Here is a 23442-nt window from a genome sequence, read left to right as displayed (position 1 = left end):
TTCCTCTGCATCCATTTTTTTGACACCTTCAGTGATAAAACGACACCGGCTATAGAATGTATGCCCTACATGAACTCTTCTCGGAGCCGCCCATTTCCGGCCCCTTATGAACGCTGGAGCCTCACTTCAAAGTAAGTAATTCAGGAATAGATGAATAAACTCAACCTTCAGTAGGGGAGAGGTGGGAAAGAACTTACTTTCGTCTTGGAATGTAGCTAAAAATGTTGTTACGTTTACATTGATCCATGTATAATGTAACAGAAGCTAAGTGTTCTGATTACTGTTAACAAATTAATTGATTGAAACCAAAACTAGATTATCGAGCTTGTAAAGCTCTTAGACTATTTGTAAGGTATTGTATTTTCTCTCTCTTGACCATAATTAGTCTTAAAATTAGCCGTCGCGAGCCTTTATTTTTTTAGCCGATTTGGAGTAAGCAACGAAAAACGAAAATAAAAATAACAGCGGTCAAGAAACAATGCGAGAGGTTATAATTTACTTTTGAAAACGTTGTATGATATTTTCAGTGCCAAGTCATAACTCCATCGTATAAAACTTAGTTATGAATAGAGTGTGTAACATCCAAGGCAATAGGTATTCAACGAGGATATGCGCCGAGCTTGTAAATTACCACCAGTGGTTTAAAAATGCTCCCATATATAACCTATTCAGTTCATTGCTGTGGCGGAAAACAGCGGCGTTCTAAGCATGCGCATACATGTTAGCCTGAATTCTCCATTCTCCAAATCTCGTTCCCAGAGTCTTCGTCCCCCTTGACCAGCGGTCGGAAAACGAGAGCTCTGGGAGCAACCTTTTCAGGCATGCGTCATAGATGCAGACTGCGCAGTGAAACCGGATGGGCAGAATCACCAGAATTCGGTGTTTTCAAAATGATTGCTTCCGGTTCCTTTTTATTTTTAAAGCTTATATCGTTTGTTACTTTACATCTGTCCCAAGTGAAGGGTTTAGGGTTATACTTTATAAACACATTGCAGCGATCTCCTTTTCGTAAATGTTGCTTTTTTTGTTCTTCTACATTTCCGAGTGACTTATATGAACTACAAACCTTAATAACACACTCTTATATTAAAGTAGCATAGAGTGGATTCCACTCAAGTAAATAAATACTGACTACTACCCACCCTCGACTGACATAACTACAACTTTTTTGATAATCACTGTGGGTAGTGTTATTGTTTGATCAATTGGGAGCGATTGGTTTTCTTACTCACATTCGTTTTCCCGCACTTTGCGACGGCAACATGTAATTGCTCCGAGTTGCGATGAACTCATTGAAGTGTCTGTGTTCTAAGCGACTGAACGGAGAGATTACTTTGGTCCTGGTTTTACGACACTCTATTGAAAACCGCTCTATCCACCAACTTGCTCGTACGAATAGGAAACTATTTTGTATAGATATCCAATACATTTGCTAACACAAACCGTTATTTTAAAGAAAACTAAGATACTCACTACTACATAACTTGCAAAAAATTTCGAACGATTCTAATTCGGGACGAAAAAAGTGTCCGAAAATAAAACCGTCCGGAAGGAAATATTCGGACGCTTTATAAACTTTCGGACGCTTAATTAAGCGTGCGAAATTTTTTAAAGCGTCCGAAATGTTTCCAATACAGGATAAAGCTCTGAAGTAGTTCCAAAACTCTTAGTTTCCTTTATGCCAGGCTTTATGGAGCGAACTCAAGTAGAGACACTGCTTGAGATATGTAATGCCTTGTTTTGTGTTATTTTCTCGTCGGTGTATCTTTAAAACCTTGGGGTGCATTCAAACATCGTTTTCACAGATGTTATTTCAGTCTAATTCGTGTTTTGTAGCCGTAAATTTGCTTAAGCTGTGTTTCAGCAAAGGGTCCGAAATTGTTGTCCGAAATTTGTCGGAAATGAGATAAATAGTGTCCGAAAATTGAACGTCCGAAATATTATGTCCGAAATTTTTTACAAGTAATGTATCCTTTTATGTGCCCTTTGGCTGGACTCCACTCCCCACCCTCGAAAAACTGCGTTTCCACGGCCTTGACGCTTGTTATGAAGAGCTATTACAAAAGTTACAAGTTAGTGAAACAATCTTTTCTATAACCGGGGGTGGGTATACTGACAACCATAAATGCTGCTTTTGGCCTTTAAATCTATTAATGGTATTGCCCCTCCTTATTTAAGCGAACCATTACAACCATACGTTCCTCCTAGATCATTACGCTGGTCCAATAAATCCCAACTTGTTACCCCTAAATGTAATCTTAGGACGCACGGACACTGCATTTTCATATGCTGTTCCAGTTTTATGGAACTCACTACCAGAAAGTATAAGAAACTGTAGGTCGCTAGCGACATTTAAATCTAAGCTAAATACTTTTCTTTTTAAAAATTTTTTTTAGGAATTCCTTAACTTCATGATTTGATTATTTTCTTTTCATCTTTTTGTTATTTTAATTATTTACTTATTATTTTATTAGGAAATTGTACAGCGCTGCTGAATGGCTTGGGAGCATGCCCTATATAAAATAATAATAATAACAATAATAACAACAACAACAACCACAACAATAACAATAATAATAACAATAACAATAACAATAACAATAACAATAACAATAACAATAACAATAACAATGACAATAACAAAAATCGTATCTATAACAAAATTCTCGATCGAGATTGGTTCTCCGCGCGCCTATTTGTCACGTAATCGGCGCGCGATCACGTGGGTGTCCAATTACAGGTATCCAATTTGAACTTTTCGTAAGTGGACACCTGTAATTGGATACCCACGTGATTCGCACGTCAATTACGCGCGCTTTAATGGCTTCCTTCGCACTGTTTTCTACAGTTTTCAAAGCATTTGAAAAGCGTTACAGCCGTTTTCACTCAAAAGAAGTTCTTAAAAGACATTTTTAATTCTTAAATTTTTTATAGATACGCCCGTAATTTCAAATCGGCCTCGCGCTTCGCGCTCGTCCGATTTTGAAATTGCTCGCGCGATTACTCCCTGAATTGTACTCCACTCGGTCCAATTACTATTGCTAATAATTATAATAATAATAATAATAATAATAACAATAATATTATTATTGTTGTTATTATCAAGAGAGGATGAAGGGTAAGAGAGTTAATCCTTCTAATTGACTTTTTCCCAAGGTTATCCTTCTCAAGTTATCTTTATTTCACTCCTGTCTTCCCAGGAGAGAGTAGAAATTTCCACTATTGTGACGCGGAACTGAATTGGCCCACGTGGACAGCACGAAAACATCCAGGCAAAGTGCTTGATAACACTATCCGTGGAAGAACTGGGTTTTATGTCTTTGATGTCTATATATTATCCTGGGAATAAGGTCTATTACCTGTTAACTTAGCCCTTCGTCCACCTTTGCAACCATACATGTATTACACACCGGCTGAGTGCAGCGAGGTCAAACTATACCCTGCCTGGCGGTACGTCCCTGTTTGGGCCATATAACGGAGTTCCCGGGTGTTCTACATTTGTAGCTCACAGATGTTCTCAGAAAACCGTTGACATATTTTCGCACTAAACAGTTATTATTATTATTATTATTATTACTATTATTCAATGTATGCAATTATTAGCTTTACTCTCTCTTGATCTACTGACGGGTCACCGACAAGATGGATTCCAGAGAAGTGAATCCATATCTCTGCGGTGCTCTGGATGAAGCGACATCTTTTCCTTGCAGTTTTGAGTTCACGAGGTATTCTTTGCCCATTTTCTCCTGACACCATGTAAGCACCTTGTCAATATTCGGCGTTTTAGCACCCACAATTTCTGCAATACCCCGGATGACTACCAGGCCGTACGGGACATCCTCGGTCATGTAACGGTGCGTGAAATCTGGCACGAATTTGCCGTCTTCAGTTGTCTTGACTGGATGCTTGATTCCCTGAAAGGCAGCGCTAGAACTCGGGGTAAACTTAGCATAAGAGCTTTACTTTTCTTCTATCTAACAATAGGAAGTTTTAAGTTTTTCAAGCATTTTGAAGGATTCCGTCGACCGTTAAAGAATTGCCTTGCAAAATTTGCGTAGTTTTACGGGCTTAAAATGCATCTTGGTATGTCCCATATGGAACTAAAACAAGTACTGTGCAAAAGAGTGTCGTTTCTACTATAATAATATGGAAAAAAATTTCTGGGCAATCAAGGTTCACACAGGTAAAATGCAAAACTTCGGGACAGTCTCTTCTCAAATTTGCATAATGCGGTATGTTCAAAGAACTCTATTGTTCAGCACTCTAGTCTGTTTTTGTTCCATTTGTGGGCCTTGCTTTGTGGGAAATATACAAAAAGAGAGTTGATCCATGTCGTTATTACAACATTGTTTCATTATTTCACGCAAGGTACATAAAACTACAGACAAAGCCCAAAATATAAGTTCACACACGCTATATGTATTACGTGACTGACGTCACGTAATATTTATTTTCAGTTAGCTCCAATTGGAATTACTAAATTATTGAGGTTTAGACAGTTGCTTATAATAGAGACACAGCAGGGTTTGTCTTTCCCGTTCATATACACTCGATGAGTCTGCAAATATTCGAAAGGAGACTGGTCTTTTAAAGTAAATTTTAGCATGTGTCTCGATTTTGATCTTGATGGAAAACGAATCAATTAAATACACGAAATGAAACGAAGAGGCTTTATTGACGTGATCCAGCCAGACCAAGGAAGCAAGTTTTCTTGAAAAATAGAGTAAGACTGTTTGAAATCGAGACTCATATAAAAATAACGGGGGTGCTCGTCGTACATTTTAGGGGCTAATCTTCAAAAGGTCCACCGCGAGAGCTTTTGCGGTACCTTTTACGGGAATTGAGCCGAAAAACATGACAGGGGATAATGTGTTATGTAAACGGTTGTCAGTTTAACCATCGATTTTCTTTTTTTTTATTATTCGGAAACTATTAAGGCTAAGTAATTGAAGGCACCAACAACGACAAAACAGCACAGTTAGAAATATATCGAGTAGTCATTCTATGAAGAGACTTTTCAATTTTCGAAAAGTATGCAAAAAAGTTCACCTAGCCTTTAAATAAAAACGTTTGTGTTTGCTGGCGCGCGTTCTTACTGCCCAGTCTTTTTGTTCCAAATACTGATTGAAGAAGACCAAAAGTTAATCAAAGTATTTATTTCGACCCGATATTGGGCAAAAAAACGATATTGGGCTAAAACGCTTTTTAAGCCCGTAAAATTACGCAATTTTTGCCGTTTCCATAGGGGCTTGAATTCTTCGACAGCCGACGGAACCCCTCAAAATTTAATTTATTATAAAGTTTTCAATATACTTAGTTTATCCCCTTGTTCTAGTCTCGTAAATTGCTTCAATGCGAATACCGAGAACTTCGACTCAAGCGCAGCAGTAGCACGACGCTTGAAACCATGCACTCACTCAGTTCGGCAGGCTGAATAGCGTTTATCCGTGGACGCTGATAACTCGACCAAGCACTTTCTGTGAAAAGGACAATAAATATGAGGCAAGTGGTCTGTGATTCTTTTATCGACTGAAAGGACATAAACGAACCTCTCCGGTTATAAAAACAACAACATCTAATGCGTTAATTAATGATCCAAATAAGCAACAGAATTTCAATGAATTTATGGGCTGTCCATGGACGACATTAAGAAAACAGAAAACAAGGATATCCTAATAGAGGCGCATTTGCGCTTTTGCAGCGATGAGAACAGAAGACATTACATTTAGAAACACCTTTTGTCCTGATAAGCGTCCATGTTTTTTAAGCGGGAAAATTCCGTCCCACGTTGCTTCGAGGTTGACTGCGGCGAGATGCTGGGTACCCTATTTGCTACTATTTGCCGCTATTCGCGACTGTTCGCCTCTATTCGTACTATTTGCTATTCGCTATTCGCGACCATCCGGTGTTCGCTATTCGCTATTCGCGACAATTTGCTATTCGCTATTCGGGTTTTCCAGACACCCGAAATCAAGCCTAAAAACAGAACTAAATGAAAGCGTTTCTTTTGTTATTATTTCTTGTAGTGCACCTTAAAGGATACTTTGACAGCTAAGAATGGTGACGCTTCGTCATCAACACCCTAAGTGAGACCAGAATCCTTGATTTGTACCCGAGACGACGACCCAGCCTTTCATATAGGGGTAGCCCCGGGTTTCCAACATCGCGCCGTCTAGGGCCGTTTTACAGTCGCTTGCACCGTGTCAAGTTAGTTATTCTTTGAATTTCTGATGCAAGTACTCAAAATCTTACCACAGAAATGATCTACATTGAATAGATTATTGCACGAACGTTTTCATATACAGAAGCCAATTATAATACATAGATTTAGCCAAGCCTAAAAGCGGAGACCGATTAAGCTAACCTAAGATAAACGAGAATTTTGATTGGAGTTTTGTAACTTGGCGGTGAGGTTTATTGTATATTGCATATTGCTTGGCCTTCTGTTTTGAGTTTGAGTAATCTCAAAATACTTAAAACAAATGCAGTAAAAGACATTTGCATACAAGAAAAATTTATCATTCGGTTAACTTTTAATCCTGGGTTAGCGTTAACCGGCTTCCGAACAAACCAACCCTCTTTACAACAAGTTAACTTGACATGAGCCCATGATCCAATCAAAACCAGCGCTTGGTCAGCTGTCAACTTCAAAAACACACGTGACCTCGATGAGCTTTCAACTTGAACCCGCGATATGGTCACGTGATACTTGTCAGCGGATACCTTGTTTTCAAAGGTGTCAATTGACCGTAACATGGATGTCCGATAGCAAAGAAGGACGCTATAAACTAAGGCTGCATGTCTCTGTCAACCTATTAAATCTACCAATCATCGCTTGGCATTGCGGTGGGCTGCCGCGGGATGAAGCGCTGATTGGTAGATTTGAAACGGCCTGCATGCCTTGAATTCCTTTGGTCGCTGAGTTTGGCACCGATCATATTGAGAAAGCTGTATTTGTGATTTCAGCATCGATTTGCTTGGAAAATGTTGGAGGGATGAAGCTCAAATAGCGTCGCGCACAGTTTCTAAAAATAGATTACATCACCAGAGATCCCCCCCCACATGACTCAGACAAGAATTATAGTCCGGTAGAAGGTTTTGTATGGGCGCGTTGTATTTTAGACCAGAAAATCAGGCAAAAAAGGAAGGATTGGTGGTCTAGGTTCTTGCTTAGCTTATATAATGTTAGAAAGCAAACACTGCTGCCGTGGGTAATGCAAAATGGATTCAAGGTGTCCACAAAGGAGCCTAAATGTCACAAATTGCACGAGGATCTTACAAAGCCGCAGTGACAGTCGGGCAGACTCAAGACCATCAGGAATTGGAAGTCGAGAACTTTTAACGCGGCAGTTGCGACTAGCCGATCAGAATAGTTCACAGGGAGAAACGTATTACGAAGAATCGGAAGAAACTTATCCATTGTTTATCCTGGTCTTGAAGAGAAGACTTATCAGCTGACTTATTTCCAGAAATTCCCATATTTGACAACCCGAGCAGTCCGCTCAAACAAATACGATAGAACAGGAGGACATAATTACTATTATCCCAGAGACAACTCCAAATGCATGGTAGAATTAGGTGTTCTGTGCAATTTAGAGGACCTAGATTTTAATAGAGCCATTTATCCGAGCACATAAACAAATCTTTGACTGTTAGCAGACCTCAACTGCATATATTTCATAGATATGTATGGCGCGATACGTGAAACATAAATAGCGCGGGCTAAAACTATTTTTTTTATGTGCCAAGACAGAGTCAGGCCAGTTTGATCACGGCAAGGCAACGAATCGAATCGAATCTATGGTATTTATTTGCAGGCTTGCTGGCTTTCTTGTGAGTAATACATCTGAATGTCGATAATTTTTCTACTAAGATCTACTAAGGACGTAACGACGCATAAACAGCCTTTGTATTTACCATCATACTTTGCCGCCCTCTTTTAATCTCTGTATTATTATTATTATTCCAAGGTACATGTTGGGAGTTTTCTGTAACATTTTGAGCTAGAGAGGCCATCAGCCTGCGAAATCACTCACTGAGTATCACGCTGAAGCGCTCGCGAGCGCCGTTGTTCCATACGTCGGCGCTTTCAGAGAAGTAGCGCATGAAATGGTTTGTTTGTCTGAGTCACATCGGGGGGTAAATTTTCGTGACGTCATTTGTGCGCGACGCTATTCGGCGAAGGGATCTCATCGGTCAACAACCGTCGCCATTTCGGTGAGATTATCAGTATTTTGGCGTTAATTCCAGTGTGAAGTAAGGAGGTAGCAGCTGGCGGCCGCCAAGTTGCAAGCCTTGTCTCCCTCTCTTGTCTCATCGGTCTGCGGCCAACAGTAATTTAAGTAAAAAAACGCTTCAGATCAGACGGCCCAGGAAGGTGAAAAACACCACACGAGTCGATTAACATTTCATTTAACTTTATTGGGATATTCAGACCGAGATGTAATTTAGATATGCAGTTTTCAGAGCTTTATTCATAACCCCCATAGATTCTGTTCGTTTCAAATAAACAATTATTTAAAACCACGAAAACATAGAGTGGTCTGCCTGTGCGGTAGATACATTCTTTTTTTATATCTAAGATCTCTCAAAAGGTAACAAAGACAAAGAAAGAAAAAATCCCTAATATTTGCTGGAAAAATAAAGAACGACAAAAAAATAGGAATGAAAATGAGAATTATTACTTGCTTTGGAGATCGGACAAGAAGCGGTACTTTCTTTATAATTGTCTCAGACGAAGATCACCGATATCTCTATAAATGCTTTCAACGGTGTCACATCTCCTCATGTATTCTCTAACCGTTGCGTTTTTCACTATTTCTTACCAATGCCAGTGGGCTTTAACTTTAACTCTTCGGATTAAAACCTCAAGTCAGTGGCATCAAAATTGTCACTGTTTACAGACGATCCATTTTCCAAGTGCAGTGGCTGATAGTCACTTTGATTAATTTGGCATTGCGTTATTACTATTCACAACTTTTAACTGTTTTATGCTGTTTGATGCCAAATCACGTCACGTTTCTTCTCGTGAGTAGTTTGGAATTAATTTGACAGCAAAACTATAAAGAATTCTGTAATCGCATGTTGTTAGCAAAAGTAGCGATTAACATTACAAAAATTTCGGTAGAAAAAAGCTGTTATTCGAAATATTTTCGATCAAAAGCAAAGCTAGAACAAATGTTAATTAATACCTTGAATTAACATTTACCTTTCTGTATGTTAACAAAGGCTTCGAAATAGTTGTTACCTTCTTATTAAAACTGCTACTGAACTTTTGGAGAAGAGGGAGTGTTTGGGTAATCGAAATCGCATTACACGCCGGAGGTAATCTACCATTTCCAATAACAATTCCACACCCAAGTGTCCTGAATTTCCATTGGTCAAATCAATCGAAACCCAAGCAACTTACAAACACTACGTCTCGCTTACCAGGTGTATTGCTACTCCCCTGGCGACAACAAATCTAGTCAGTCCAAAGCATTATAAAAAAATAAAAGCACCAGATAAATTTAGTTCCTGTGCATCCATTTTCCATTTGACCGAGAAAATAGTCATTCATCACTTCAGTGCGAGATAAAACTTAACACTGTCACCAACAGGGGCGCTGCGCAGACGAGGTAAACCAGGCAAAAACAAACTAATAGACGCTTTACCTTTATACTGACACCAGGAAGTCTCGGAAATGTAAATCATTATGTACTCTGTCATCAATACTCGTGATTGACAATACCTTGTCTTTGTGCTCTTGAATGCTGACTGCGCTTTGGCACTGTTTGCCAGGTGGCTTGCTCAGACCTAAACAATAGGTCGCTATGAAGACGATTCTCACTAGAGGCACCACCACTTTCTGCTTTATTTTCCTGGTCCTTCTCAGCAGAACTTGTGGCTTTCTTGTTGTCTTGGATATTGGGATATAAAATTAACTAGTCAATTAAAAACTGTTCATTATACTCAGAAGGTTGATAAAACCTGTTAAAACAATGTTGCATCTATTTCCTACTCTCAAGTACCTGCAACGGGTATTTAACGCTGTATATCAGGGAAAGGATTGGATTGTACCAACAGATTGAAAGAGCTTCAGCTTTTGAGTTTTTGTGTTTTGTGGGGACCCTTCGTTAATTTACGTCCAAAAGGGGGTGGGGGGGGGGGGGAAGGGAGGGAGGGAGGGAGGGAGGGAGGGAGGGAGGGAAGAGGGCTGTGCTTTTAAACGAGTATAGCCATCGAAACTGTACCCCTAGAATAAGCGTGGCTTGTGTGGCTGTTTGTGAGAAGTGATGGCCGCTTTCCTTACTGTACCACAATGACCAGCAATTAGTCCAGTTATAAAAACATCACCTAAAGCAAAATCATCCAGTATAAAACAGAAAATCAGTCATATTCAAAGGTTTTGCGATATGAAAACGTCAAAACAGTTGGAAGTATCTATACTCACGGAATGCCATACATTCACTTTCAGCTTGGCTTGGTTCATAAGTTCGCAAAAAATTGAAATCCCAGTAGGGATGTCACGCTACTTCTACAAAGTTCTTGTTGAAATAACGCTTACAAGGTAAAAATTCTGATTCGCCATCCGTCATGATCAGTTACCCCAAACTTTCGCGACCAAAGTAAAACACAGCTGGTATCGTTTCTTTGAGTTGTAAAAATGTTTTCAAAAGGTTTGGACAAAATTTCAAACCAAGAGTTCCTTGGACAAAGGATTAGATCCCAAGCCACGTTTCATCCCGCGATCAGTCCTTAGCTCAACCCAGTGGCTTATTATTGGATGCCTACATGAGTAAGTATGATAGCTACAACTTAAGGGCACCGTCCATCGTCTACACAACAGCACACACTTTAGCTAGGGGAGGGGACGGAGAGGGTAACTAGCCCCTAATAATTTTGATGGGCTTGAAATTATGCGAAGCCAGCTTTTTGAACTTTTCACAGAATACGACAGTGGACATGTCCAGAAAGTTGTCTTTTAACTCGCAGGCAACTCAAACAGAAAGGGGAAAAAAATCTGTTGCCTTCATGCTGCTTTTCTTGAGTGATTTAAAGTAACCACGCCCTTTATTCCGGTTGCTGTTTATTTCTAGAGCTTAATAACGCACTTGTATATTAAAGTAGAATAGAGTGGATTCCACTCAAGTAAATAAATACCGACTACTACCTACCCCCCGACTGACATACATGAAAAACCGTCCGCATATTTTCGCACTTAACAGTTATTAATTTATGCAATTAATAGCTTTACGCTCTCTTGATCTACGGACGGGTCACCGACAAGATGGATTCCAGAGAAGTGAATCCATATCTCTGCGGTGCTCTGGATGAAGCGACATCTTTTCCTTGCAGTTTTGAGTTCACGAGGTATTCTTTGCCCATTTTCTCCTGACACCATGTAAGCACCTTGTCAATATTCGGCGTTTTAGCACCCACAATTTCTGCAACACCCCGGATGACTACCAGGCCGTATGGGACATCCTCGGTCATGTAACGGTGCGTGAAATCTGGCACGAATTTGCCGTCTTCAGTTGTCTTGACTGGATGCTTGATCCCTTGATATGCAGCATTGGTCTGTATTGCCTTGTAAAGAGTCGACTTATCTGAGATGTCATGAGAATAACGTCGCACAAGCCATAGATGAATGTGGACAACCTGTGGAGAGTTAGTACGCAACACTTTAAAATCATGTGTTATCACAGGCACGCAAAGCGTTGCAGTATTTAGCTCGTAAGGTTACAGGCTGGACATGGCGTGTGGAATGCCTCAGGCATTAATAATCACTCTCAAATTGTTAAAGTAACCTGAAAAGAAATGCTGTAATGCCTTCTAGGGGAATAGCGGATATCCTAATCAGTTCATTTATAGATACTAACACTGATGGGTGTGGAATGACATTAATGGCCAGTATGTATGGTAGTCGGTGGGCCCGTACATTAATGCTTGTGGTAACGGCGGTGAAGCAGATCTACATAAGCAGACTTGCATTTTTAGATCGAGAGGCTGAAGTCTGCTTTGTTCCTTAACCTTGAAAAGAGTAGTTGTTTCTATAGCTGGTGGTCTGTAGTTAAACGTCTGTCTGACTGACGAATTCTTACCAACAAGCATACCTGGATTGGACGTTGCTTTCTTTCACCACAGATTTAACAGAGCCAGTTCTTAAGTAAAAAAGGAATAACATTGCTTCCCCTCCCCTCCAAACACTACTCTTCAACCTCTCTTGCTTGCTTGTACATCACATATCAACTACAAACGACGAGACAAAGATTAGGTGGGTATTTGTTTTTATAAAATTGAAAATTCTTACACTAGACATATCAGCTTCAGTCTTCAACTCAAAGAGCTTGGCAATGTTAACAACCTCATCTGATACGCTGGAGAGGAGGTTCGCAGCTGACTCAGTCAGGCCATTGTAGAACAGAGGTGGCTGGTCAAGTGGATTTCCGTCCCACCCCTCCCACTGACCATACAGTATTGACGTGTGCAGGTAGGCATCGACGCTCATTAACTGAACACCCAAAAGATGACCAGCAACGATCAGTTTAGGGAGGGGATCCAAGAGAGATTGCAGTGTGGAAACTGGGTCCTTCTTGGGAGCAACATCCTTTCCTTGCTGTGAAACGACACAAAAAATAAGTTACGAGGAGCAGGCCAAGCCAGAAAGGGAAGATGATGGTACTTTTTTCGGTACAACTTAACGTGCGGCAATATTTAAGAATGGCTGACTGTTAGGATCGAGAAACGCCGGTCAACGTCCCATTTGACAAATCGCTCAAAAGATAAAGGTTCCAGCGAATTTTTATTCTTCAGAAATTCGCGAAAATTTGAAAGCGCGGTCAAAGTGCGGTTTTGCGTGTAATAAAATGACTGAAATAAAGTGCGAGGACGAAGCGCTCCTTAAGTCTTAAAATATACTCAATTGACTTTAAACTTCACAGAAATGTGGAACAACCACTCTAATTTATTCCTCGCTTTAAACTAATCTCAGATATGTTGAAATAGTGGTTTTCCGAACCATTTTAAAAACAGCTATGAAGCGTGTGAAAAATAACGGCAAAATATAGGTCATGTTTAACAGCATAAAAATGCATCTGGTACCTCACTTTCCGATTATTTTACTTTACAGCCTTAAAATATCATTACTAAAGATATACCATGCCAAGTTTCAAGCTCGAACTCGCAATATTTCCCTTTGTGGAAAACGAAAATCTATGTCAATGTGTTGGGCGCAAATAACACAATAATGATGCACGAACCAGAGACAATTTCAATGGCGAAAGTAAAGGCTATCATTAATTAGAATCCCGTCAATTCACTGCTATCAGTAGAAACATAATGTCCACTGCATAAAAACTGTTTTTAGACGTTTTCGAACCATTGCGCGTTAACTTTGTTTAATTTCGTGTCCGCCGTCATGTCTAGTTTGTCATCGCGTGTATTTCCTTAATGTAAACAACACGTGAATGGTTGTCATAACAAACGCAAGAGATTTCCTGGAACCTTAGTTTTCGATTCACCAAAACGCTTTAAGTTCGTTAAGACACAATAATGGGTCAACTTGGAATGCTGTTTAGCATCAAGGACGTTAAAGGACTGCAAATTTATCGAGTTGAAATATCTTGAAGCAAATCAAAATCGCGCCCTTATTCTAATTTTGTAAACAGCCGATCTCCGTTCAAGTTCAAGACGTCGAGAGGTTAATCCGGCAATGTATTACCGGTACAACAACAAAATCAAACCGAGATCATCAAAAGTGTAAGTTTAAAAGTGTAGTGGCAAGTTCCAAATAAATTTCGCCTATATAAATTGGAAACAAGATGTGAAACGGTCTGACCGGAAACAAATAAACAAAATATTAATACGACTAATTTAACCCGGAAATGTTACAGAAAACATACCTAAAAGCCGTCGATTCCCCTCAATACCAGTCCGCATTGCCTTAAAGAGCCCAAGCTTTCTGCTGTAAGAATCAGGGGCCTCATGAATCTGTATTTATTATATCGGCAACCATGCTGCGTGGCTGATATTCGAGACTCAGTAAAAGTTGTCACACAACCGTACGAGCAGCCCAGTCACGCTTTCACTGCTCTTGCGCAAATTTCCAACATTTCGCAATTTACATGAACCGACTACACGTTTAAAGTAGTGACAGTAGATTGAAATGCGCTTTTTAAAGCTCTCCTATCGAGGAACAATTATTTCTTGTGTCTGAATGGCTCTTAGTTGTAGCTACAGTCGGGGAGGGTGGGAGAGGGTATTCCCGGAAATTTCGGATATCTGTATGCCGTGGAAGATTAAGTGGTCTCCAGCTCTTAACGCCAACATTGAAACACTAGATGATTCTCGAAGTATCACAGGGATCACTAAGCTAAATAATTTTGAGTGTAGCTCCGCTGAGTCAATTACCTGTTGGCGCGCATATTGCACTGACCGCGGACAGGTGGAAAAACAGTTAAACCGGAAAAGCCTATTGCACATTGTAATTTAGCGTTGTCCAACACGCAGTCGGTCTGGTTGTAATGTTAATCGTATTTGAGAGAATCTCAAGTTTTCTTTAGACACATACCGGGGTGACATACTACTAGATGGGTGTGGCTCATGTAAATTGTGGTGTATCTGAGATTAGTTTAAAGCGAGGAATAAATTAGAGTGGTTGTTCCATATTTGTGTTAAGTTTGAAGGCAATTGAGTTTATTTTAAGGCTTAAGCAGCGCTTCGTCCTCGCACCTTATTTCAGTCATTTTATTACACGAAAACCGCACTTTGACCGCGCTTTCAAATCGCTTTCAAGCGATTTGTCAAATGGGACGTTGACCGGCGTTTCTCGATCCTAACAGTCAACCATTCTTAAGAAACAGAAAACATTTCCCCTGTTTCTATCGGGTTAAAGAAACACGATAGGAAGTTGGGGAAAACAAAAAATGCTTTGGGAATACGAGCCGCAGGCCCTGAAGGAGCCCATGACCAGGACACATACACGATCTGCACAAGAGCTGTCTGCACTTTGCAATGGCTATAACCTAAAAACATCATAGGAATTTAAAGTGAGACACTTTTACCTTTATGGCTCCCAGTAAGTTCCCAAAAACTTCACAGTCAACACCAAACTCAGTATAACGGCAGACCCAGGGTGATGACTCAAAATTCATGATCGTGCATCGCTGCCCTACATCACCCAGCACGTGAAGTACCTGGAATTCGAAGCCTGGAGCCCCTGGTAGACCAACTATTATTGTGCCAGGTTTAATGTAAGGTTTCAAAGTATCAAGAAAAACTTCATGGGCAGAGGCGGGCAGCATAAATACCACGATGTTGACATCTCGTATGGCATCCTCTGGATTATTCGTTACCAGTACAGGTTGAGATGTGATGGAAGTTGGTTCTTCTCTCTTCCAATGAGAATTTACCTTGAGCTCGTTCATTGCAGCATTGCAGCGCTCTACTTCATCTTGATGGAAACCAAGAAGTCGAACTTCAGTATCTTTCAAAGACGATGCAATACCGGCAAATGTGCGTGCCTCTGTCTCACACCCGCAAATCAACAGCTTGACTGAACGACTCTTCTGAAAACAAAATTTCAGCTTTTATGAATTTCGTAAACTTATACTGTCAATTGTCAAAACCCGGAGGAGGTACTCCGTTATATGGGATATATAGGTATGTGCGGCCCCAAAGGGTAGGGATTTTCAGTCGTTTTGGTCATAAATAAGGTGTCGATTTTGGCCATTTTGGTCTTAAATAGGGTGTGGTTTTAGCACTCTAGTCTTGAAATGGGTATGTTTCTTAGAAGAAGCTACCTTTTCATCATTATCAATAAGGCCATCAACAAAAGCGCTTCGTAACTTATGCTTAGGGCAACTGTGCCAGCTGCAACGGTCATAAATAGGGTAGCAAAAATCGCGGATTTTGGTCATAAATAGGGTAAGGGTTTTGGGAAGTGGGCCGCACACCCCGACCCGACTTTTCTGGGAGTACCCCACCCCCCCCCCCCCTCCGGGTGTTAAAATAACTGAGTAAAAATTATAGCAAGCGCTCAGTTTGGCCAAAAACCTATGAACTGTTGTGGCGGTAAACAACTAGTAAGCCGATAGAGAACCGAGAGAAATTCATTTTACTCCCAATTAAGTTCAATGCCCAACAGCTCGTTTTCTCTCAATATTCCATGTGACTGTTTGCCTTATTAAGCCTAAAGCAAGGCCATATTTTGCCAGTAAGCCCATAGATTTCAAAAGACCAATTAAGACGCCCTTTACAGTCTGAAACGCCCCAATTAAACTTAAGCCCCACCTCTCTATAAAGCTCCGCCATCACATGGCTAGTGTCTATACACAACTTTACGATACTCTTCGAATCCCTCGCAAGGTCATTGGCTAATTGTTATAGTGAATAAAAGTAGACAAATAGATGACGCCATCACACAAGGATCTTGACAATTTCGGCAAACTGACCACCAATCAGGTTACAATTAGTGTGCAGGTTGGTTCACGACAATATAAGAAAAATTTGCTCCAAACACATGAAAAATTGACATCAATTTGTCAATGATATGAAGAGACTAATACTACATATTAAATTGCGCACATGCTTTTAGGAATGTTGGAGGCACTCTTCCGTTCGAACACAGTTTCCTTTGCATGTGCTGTAATGGATGATTGTGTTCATATGACTTCACATTAAAATAGATCTTGATATTTTGGAAAATGCTATTACATGCACAGAATACAATTATGTTCTGCGAAAATATCATTATAGCCGAAATTATGAAAACTGGATTCTCTAATAATGAAACAATAATAAAAAAAATTAATAAAACATGTCCCAAAAACAAGAAACGCTAGACGATTTATAATTGAAACATACAAACATATAACTTCCTAAGGCCGTAAACCCTCCAGTAATGCCAGCAGTGATCCCACCAATGGCAGCATTCCCAGCTACCCCAATACCGGCAGCTCCTGCACTCTGTGCCAATGCAAACATACTTCCAGAAGCTACGTAGCCTCCATAGAATACTGATTGAATAGAAGCTGCAACTGATCCAGCAGCAACACCTCCAGCAGTAAAGCCAACAGCACCAAGAACCACTGGAGCAGCTACCACAGCGGCAGTACCAGCTGCCAGTCCTACAGCTGCTATGGGCAAGATTCTCCTTGCTGACGAATAGCAGAAAAAAAAATAGAGAGCATCAGTACCTCAGAGGGGTGAGGGTACTTGACAATACTAAACTAAATACTGAACTATACTGGAGAGTCTTCCCAAACCTGAAAAGGGGAAGCTTTATCCAGCTGGAGGGACAGTGCATATTAGCATGGTAGAGATTTCACAACTTCAAGTACAGAAAGGGTAGGGAAAATGCCAAATTATCTTGGACAGACATACCAAACAGCCATTTCATCAAGTCTTTTTGGGAGATAACAGTTCCAAATGTAAAGAAAAGGGATGGATTGTGTCTACTGTAGGGACGTGAAAGGGGTGACATTTTCTATAGAAGTTATACCAAAGGATAACCTTTTCTAGTATAAATATTATATAAAAGGATACGATTTAGAACTCGGGTAGAGCCTCCCCATACATGTTTAAGCATCTCCCTTCCACCCAGCATCTGTAAAGCGAAGGTTACACTGTTCCAGTTCTTAGTCAAAATAGAGAAGTGTCATGGCTCATCAGTACTGGTTACTCAAAAAAATACACACTGTGATCACATTATTAAAATTTTCCCTAGGGAAGCTTCACTCGTTAACAGCTTCCCTAAGGAAGCTAAAATTTAAACTTGTGACCGATTTTTCCCTAAGGTATATTACCTTGGGGGTGGTGGGGGGGGGGGGGGAGTTTCATATATACGCAAACAACAGAATTCCCTTTAGGCAGTTTTTCTACATGAATTGAAGGAGCAAATCCTGAGATAAGAAACCAAACTAAAGAAAGTTTATCGGCGATGACAGATTCAGACTTGTTGCATGTGCTTTGGAAGAGCATGAGTGTTATGTTCTGCTATCACTGCTCCTGTTTCCACCGAAAAACTCTTTGTTAGAATTGTATCTCGTTGCTGGATAACAAGACATGAACAGCTGTGGAAATAAATGAAATATTTGGAACTTGGAAATTTTCAAGCCAATACTCTGGCTGTGGAAGAACACATATGGTACCCCTGTTGTTGTTGCAAAGCCAAAGTAGTAAAGAGATGACTGAGTTCGTTGTGTTCTTTGGGCGTGCCACGAGATCAAGATGTTGTTGTGAATCACTTTTGGTTATCTTGCTCATTGGAACAAAGTCCAACAAAGTGTAAAATGACAAAGTCAAAGTAAAAACTTATGTTGGTTTGAACCTTTCCCCATAAGCACAGCTACATGTATGAAATAGGCACTTGGAAAAAATGCCCCATGGCTTGCAAATAATTATTTTAAGCTTCTTAACTATCTATCCTAAGATTGCCAAAGAAAAAAAATGAATGAAATTTTGCTGTAAAGGAAAATGATGTAAATACTTCAGTAATAAATCTACATCTGCATGCACAATACAAATGGAGAAGAAGAGTCTTGAACCAGCTGATTACTATTATGTGCATAACAAACAGGTTAGCGTAGGTAATTGTATGAATGTAAGTGCGGTTAGGGATTTATAAAACTGCACCAGCCTTTAGCGAGTGCAATTTGAAGTAATATATTAAACACGTGAAACAGTTTTTTACTGGGACATCCAAACATCAAGAAGAGAGGTGAAAATACCATGTGCAGCGAAGTGTTATTGGCGAAATTCAAGGTTTTTGGATAGCAGATGAAACACTGTCTTGAGTGCTTGTTATATCTTTTCAATCCAAACACAAACTCAGGCGTAAACGGAGAACCGAAATTGTCAAAATCTATGACAATAAGACAGGGTATCCAAACCTCCTTCACAGTTGTGATTTTCTTTGTTTAACTTGATGAATTATTACTGAGTTTGAGAAAGAATATTCAATTATCACTTGTACTGTAACCTTATTCCTTAACTGCTTGATTATTCCTTAATTGCTTTCATATGATTACCCATATTAATCTGTTAATTTGCACTGAAGTGCAAATTAAAAATTAAAGATAAATTGGCCTGCTTTAAGCTGATCACAAATATTACAAACTTTCTCAATAATACTGTATAACAAGATAATAATCCATAATTGGTGCAAAGGAAAAATCACTGCAATGGTTCAGTCCTTGTTTCATAGATGTACAATGCATGCAGACCCCTAGCAAGACAATCTAGCTAGAATCACGGGCCTTAACAATGTGTGCAGATGGATAGATAAATTACCCAGTATTACAGGTCTGTAAAACTCCTCCAGGACTAAGAAATCTACCATCATAGCTCCATGCAGATAGCTAGACAGTCTAGAATCATAGGTCTGCGATGTGGCAATGCGTGCAAACAGGTAGAGTATCCACCAACACAGGTAGAGGACAAAATAATCTAAAATCATAGGTAAGCAAAAGCAAAGCGTGGAGAGGGCTAGTTATATATTCACCTAAATTATTCGAGTTGTTCCCATTGCTGGACAAGTCCTTTCTGTCCAATGGAGGACTTTCCCCACTGTTGGATTCAGCATAAGCTGGTGAAGATTTGGCCATGGCAGAAGGATTGTGACCAGTATTATCTTGCTGAATGTTTGATTCCTCTGGTTTACCTGGCTCTTGATCTTCCTACACAAAGAAACTTAAATGTTATGTCTGCTTGTTTAAAACTATCTGTTTTCTTATTTTTGCTTTTGCTCAATGCATTATCCCATCCTTCGTACCTAACTTTTTTCCCTAGTGATTGCAATGAAGTTTAAAAAATACCCTATATAAACACCTTGAGCAAGAGGTCAATGTTATTGTTGCAACATAAAGGGCTGTAGACAATGCTGCAATATTTTTGAGGCAAACATTTTTGCCATATTTGTACAGTTTTTATAAATTGACGAAGGTCAGCCTACAATTAGAGACATAATCAATATATCTTGGTTCCTGATAAGACAAAATTTCAAATATGTCTAGTTCAACTTGGCATGTAACTACATGATCATAAAAAATAATGTCTTTTGCTAGGTGACAATGGATACCAGTCCAGTATTTTCCTGGTGGAGTAGAGTAATTTCATCAGGAGTTTAAATTCAGGGGTCTTGTGTAATTTAGGAATGTAAAAAAATGTAAAGTCTGCATATGAGCCAAGTGGTCCAGCAGGCCCAAGCTTATCCTGGTTTCTATAGCATGAAGAGACTAGGAGTATTTCTACTCCCTCCTGGATGGGATGCTAATCCATTGCATGTTTACCCCCAGCAGTAAGTTTGGCAGTACCCATTTATACACCTGGGTGGAGAGAGGCAATGTGAGAGTAAGTGTCTTGCCCAGGAACAAAATGCAATGTCCCTGGCCAGGGCTGGAACCTGGACAACTCAATCAAAGATGAGCACGCTATCCAGGAGGACAGTGCATCCCCCACAATTTAGGAATGTGTTAGACAATTTTTATTTGCAAGGTTGTAGTCTTTGAAGGTTTTAATGTTTATTTTTTAGCCAGCAGGACACTGTTGATAACAGTGCTGTTGTACTGAAGGATAAATATTTTATTACTGTTAGTAATAAATTTATATCGCCTAAAAAATGAGAAACAAAGCCAGGAACAAAGCAAAAGTCATGAATGAGTGAACTAACTCTCAGCTTGATAAAGGTCAGCAATTTATACTTCATGCAAGACTACATAAAAATTCTTTTCTCACTGTGGCAACCCAAATCTCAAGATTAACTTCTGTCATGGTCTTCAGTTATGCACATCTCTAAAGATATATCATGATGTTAGCATTGAATAAATGCTTCATGTGCATCTATTAAAATCCCAAATAGTAGGTCCCTCCCTCTTTTTTCATTTTGGAAGGTTCTGAAAATGCTCTATGCCTCCTACTACATTCTCCATCTACATCTAATTCAAATTTTTGGAAGAGTGTTGATTGAAAAGCTGGCAGGTTTGAATTGTAAGTAGATGGAGGTTTGCTCTTTTAAAGCATGGTCTTATGTTTGACCCCGGGTGTTTGACTTTCTTTCATCTATAGGCAAAAGAAACGATCATAATTTAACTTGGATGCAATGAGAAACTATCATTTATCAATATCTTCTTCTGACCACGACTTGCACTGATTTTACCCAGTTGATCCAGCTTTGGTTACAGTTATTCAATGAATACATCTTGTGCATAGTGTTATATTGCTCTGGTAATTGTGTTGTTAGTCTGTTTTAGCAGAACGCCAAACGAAAAGCTCCACATGAAGATATATGATGCACGTAATTGGTAGTTAAATAAACTTTTTCTCAGTTAAGCCGACAATTTCTATAGCAATAGGTTACACATGTACTTTCAAGTTATATATCAAAACGCAGCTTCCTAGCGAGACCTAAGGACACAAAGAAAGGTAACAAAGTGAAAATGTTTATTCTTATCTTTAGTTTGTGATCACGCTGAATTTTAATGTAATGAAAGTGGCCTATTGTCTGGCTAAAGGCAAACAATGGATTTCAAAAACGTTTTACTTACCACATTCCCGGGTAGTATTCAAAGTTATCAGGCATTGAGTCAAATAGAAGTCACCAAAAACTAAAACAAAACAAGCCTGAACTCGCTTAGAATATTACATGATATTAAGCTTAATATTTCGTTTCACAGCTTGACACGTAAGCTTACAATAAATTTGTCATTTAGCTAGACAATTTGGTATCGGGGTATCTCTTAAGTATTTCTGAATTTTGAATTACAAAAGGTTTGAATGTTATTTTGTGAATTACTGACCTGTTCTGCCGAGTTTTGTCCTGTTTGGTCGGATGTCTGATCCTCCATTTCACCCGCCACAATATCATCCTCTCTTGCCGCCATGATTGTTCAGCTGATCAGTAGAATCGGAAGTCGATTCATAACAAACCCAGTCCCTCGCCAACGTTTTCACCGTCACGTATGTGTCACGGTGTCATGCTCCGTTGATCTGGTAACGGTATCTCCACACCACGGCAGCCGCCAGTGCATTATTCGGGGCAACTTTCATCGCTTCGATTTTTGCAGCGTTTACTTCTTTCCGCCCAACTAACTGCCCCTGAGTCTCTGAGGCGTGGTTCTTCTTTGTAAATCGGCACGGCCTACCCACGTCAGATCATTTTCTGCCAGGAGCATGTATGTGATATGCTCCTGTTTCTGCTCGTTGCTTATTTTTGTCGTTTTGTGAGCGAGTGAACCGAGACCTCTCCGCGTGCCCACCGTGAGTGAATATCAGGCCTTTGTTAGGGCCTGTTTACAAGGAGGTAGGGTTACCCTAGCAAGCGGGTTACCCTAGCACTCACACATTTCCTCCTTTTTTCTTCGTCTTGTTTACGAGGCAGCTAGGGTTACCCGGGTAGGCGGGTTACCCTATCTGCGTGCTAGGTTTACCCTGGCAGGCGGGTTAACTTTTTCCCTTGTAAACACTCCAGGTAGGGTTAACCCGCCCACCCGGGCTAACTTTCTAATTGTTTCCAGACCCTTTGAGTGTAACCGCGCAATTTAAAGTTGTCCCAGGTTCAACTAGGGTTAGCCCGCTTGCTAGGGTAGCCCTACCTCCTTGTAAACAGGCCCTTGGAAGGATTTTGGGTGACTTTCATTACGCGAATTTTTATTCCACATAATGTAAAGATGTGTACGCTCTAGAGAAAAAAAATCTAGTAAAAGTAAATTACGAAACAAAATACATTTGGATAAAGCAAGGAAAAATTATAACAGAAAAAAAGAAACGGAAAAAGGAAAACTGTTATTAGATTATTTCCCTGAGTTTTAAGGAACAGAACAATAGAAATTTATTACACACGTTTGGACTCGAGCTTTTGAAACTCGAATAATCGATGCAAGAAGTAGTGTAACTAACGCACATAGCGTGGGGAATGTCACGTTCTATAATACGAAGTCTGTTTTTGAAACAAAGAGCAGTTAAACTTAAGTTTGTTTTAATAAAAATGAGTTAATAATTAACTTGTGCGACCCGATTCTAAGCTTGGTAAGGCTTCTTGTTTCCTTCTGGGAGACTAAACCCAGATCGCGTACCGCGCTTTGGTAAAATTCACGGAATGCGATACATTCACTGTCAGCTTGGTTCACGAGTATGCAAAAACTTGAAGTCCTATATGGATGTCACGCGAGGTCTATAAAGTTCTTGTCGAAATAACGCTTACAAGGTAAAAATACTGACTCGCCATCCATCATCATCAGTTAGCCAAACTTTCGCGACCAAAGTTCAACATAGTTGATATCGTTTTATTGAATTCTAAAAATGTTTTCAAAAAGTTTGGACGAAATTTCAAACCAAGAGCTCCTTGGACAAAGGATTAGATCTCACGCCACGTTACATCCTACGATCAGTCCTTAGCTCAACCCAGTGGCTTATTATCGGATGCCTATATTAGTAAGTATGATAACCACAAGCCAACGGCACCGT

At 39.8% G+C, this 23442-nt stretch overlaps 1 protein-coding gene across 3 annotated transcripts; it reads right to left on the bottom strand.

Annotated features, from left to right (window-relative positions):
- Nucleotides 1–11051: 11051 nt before the first annotated feature.
- On the bottom strand, nucleotides 11052–22771 carry LOC110058526 (tauropine dehydrogenase-like). 3 transcript variants are annotated; one of them, XM_089291791.1, is made up of 6 exons: nucleotides 21777–22771; nucleotides 19484–19658; nucleotides 16846–17138; nucleotides 15045–15545; nucleotides 12293–12598; nucleotides 11052–11640 (listed from the first exon to the last, which is right to left on the bottom strand). In XM_089291791.1, exons 1-6 carry the CDS (start codon nucleotides 21858–21860, stop codon nucleotides 11248–11250), a joined length of 1752 nt encoding a protein of 583 aa, XP_089147917.1. In that variant the 5' UTR covers nucleotides 21861–22771; the 3' UTR covers nucleotides 11052–11247. The 3 variants fall into 3 exon arrangements, with proteins under 3 accessions (XP_089147917.1, XP_089147916.1, XP_089147918.1); XM_089291790.1 differs by having other exon boundaries at nucleotides 15045–15548; nucleotides 21777–22076; XM_089291792.1 differs by lacking the exon at nucleotides 21777–22771 and adding an exon at nucleotides 21525–21608 and having other exon boundaries at nucleotides 15045–15548.
- Between the last annotated feature and the right edge of the window lie 671 nt (nucleotides 22772–23442).

The sequence above is a fragment of the Orbicella faveolata genome, unplaced genomic scaffold (genome assembly GCF_042242905.1).
Source record: "Orbicella faveolata isolate gen_17 unplaced genomic scaffold, um_ofav_v1 contig_24, whole genome shotgun sequence".
Classification (NCBI taxonomy): domain Eukaryota; kingdom Metazoa; phylum Cnidaria; class Anthozoa; order Scleractinia; family Merulinidae; genus Orbicella; species Orbicella faveolata.
This window is presented reverse-complemented; position numbering and strand designations above follow the sequence as displayed.

What these genes read in the sequence shown, in the direction of transcription:
- LOC110058526 (XM_089291790.1), bottom strand. Translation starts at nt 21,860, where the DNA reads ATGGCGGCAAGAGAGGATGATATTGTGGCGGGTGAAATGGAGGATCAG. An exon ending in GACAAAACTCGGCAGAACAG is followed by an intron (nt 19,659 to 21,776) that starts GTCAGTAATTCA and finishes TTCTTTGTGTAG; the next exon opens with GAAGATCAAGAGCCAGGTAA. An exon ending in ACTTACTGGGAGCCATAAAG is followed by an intron (nt 12,599 to 15,044) that starts GTAAAAGTGTCT and finishes GTCGTTTCACAG; the next exon opens with CAAGGAAAGGATGTTGCTCC.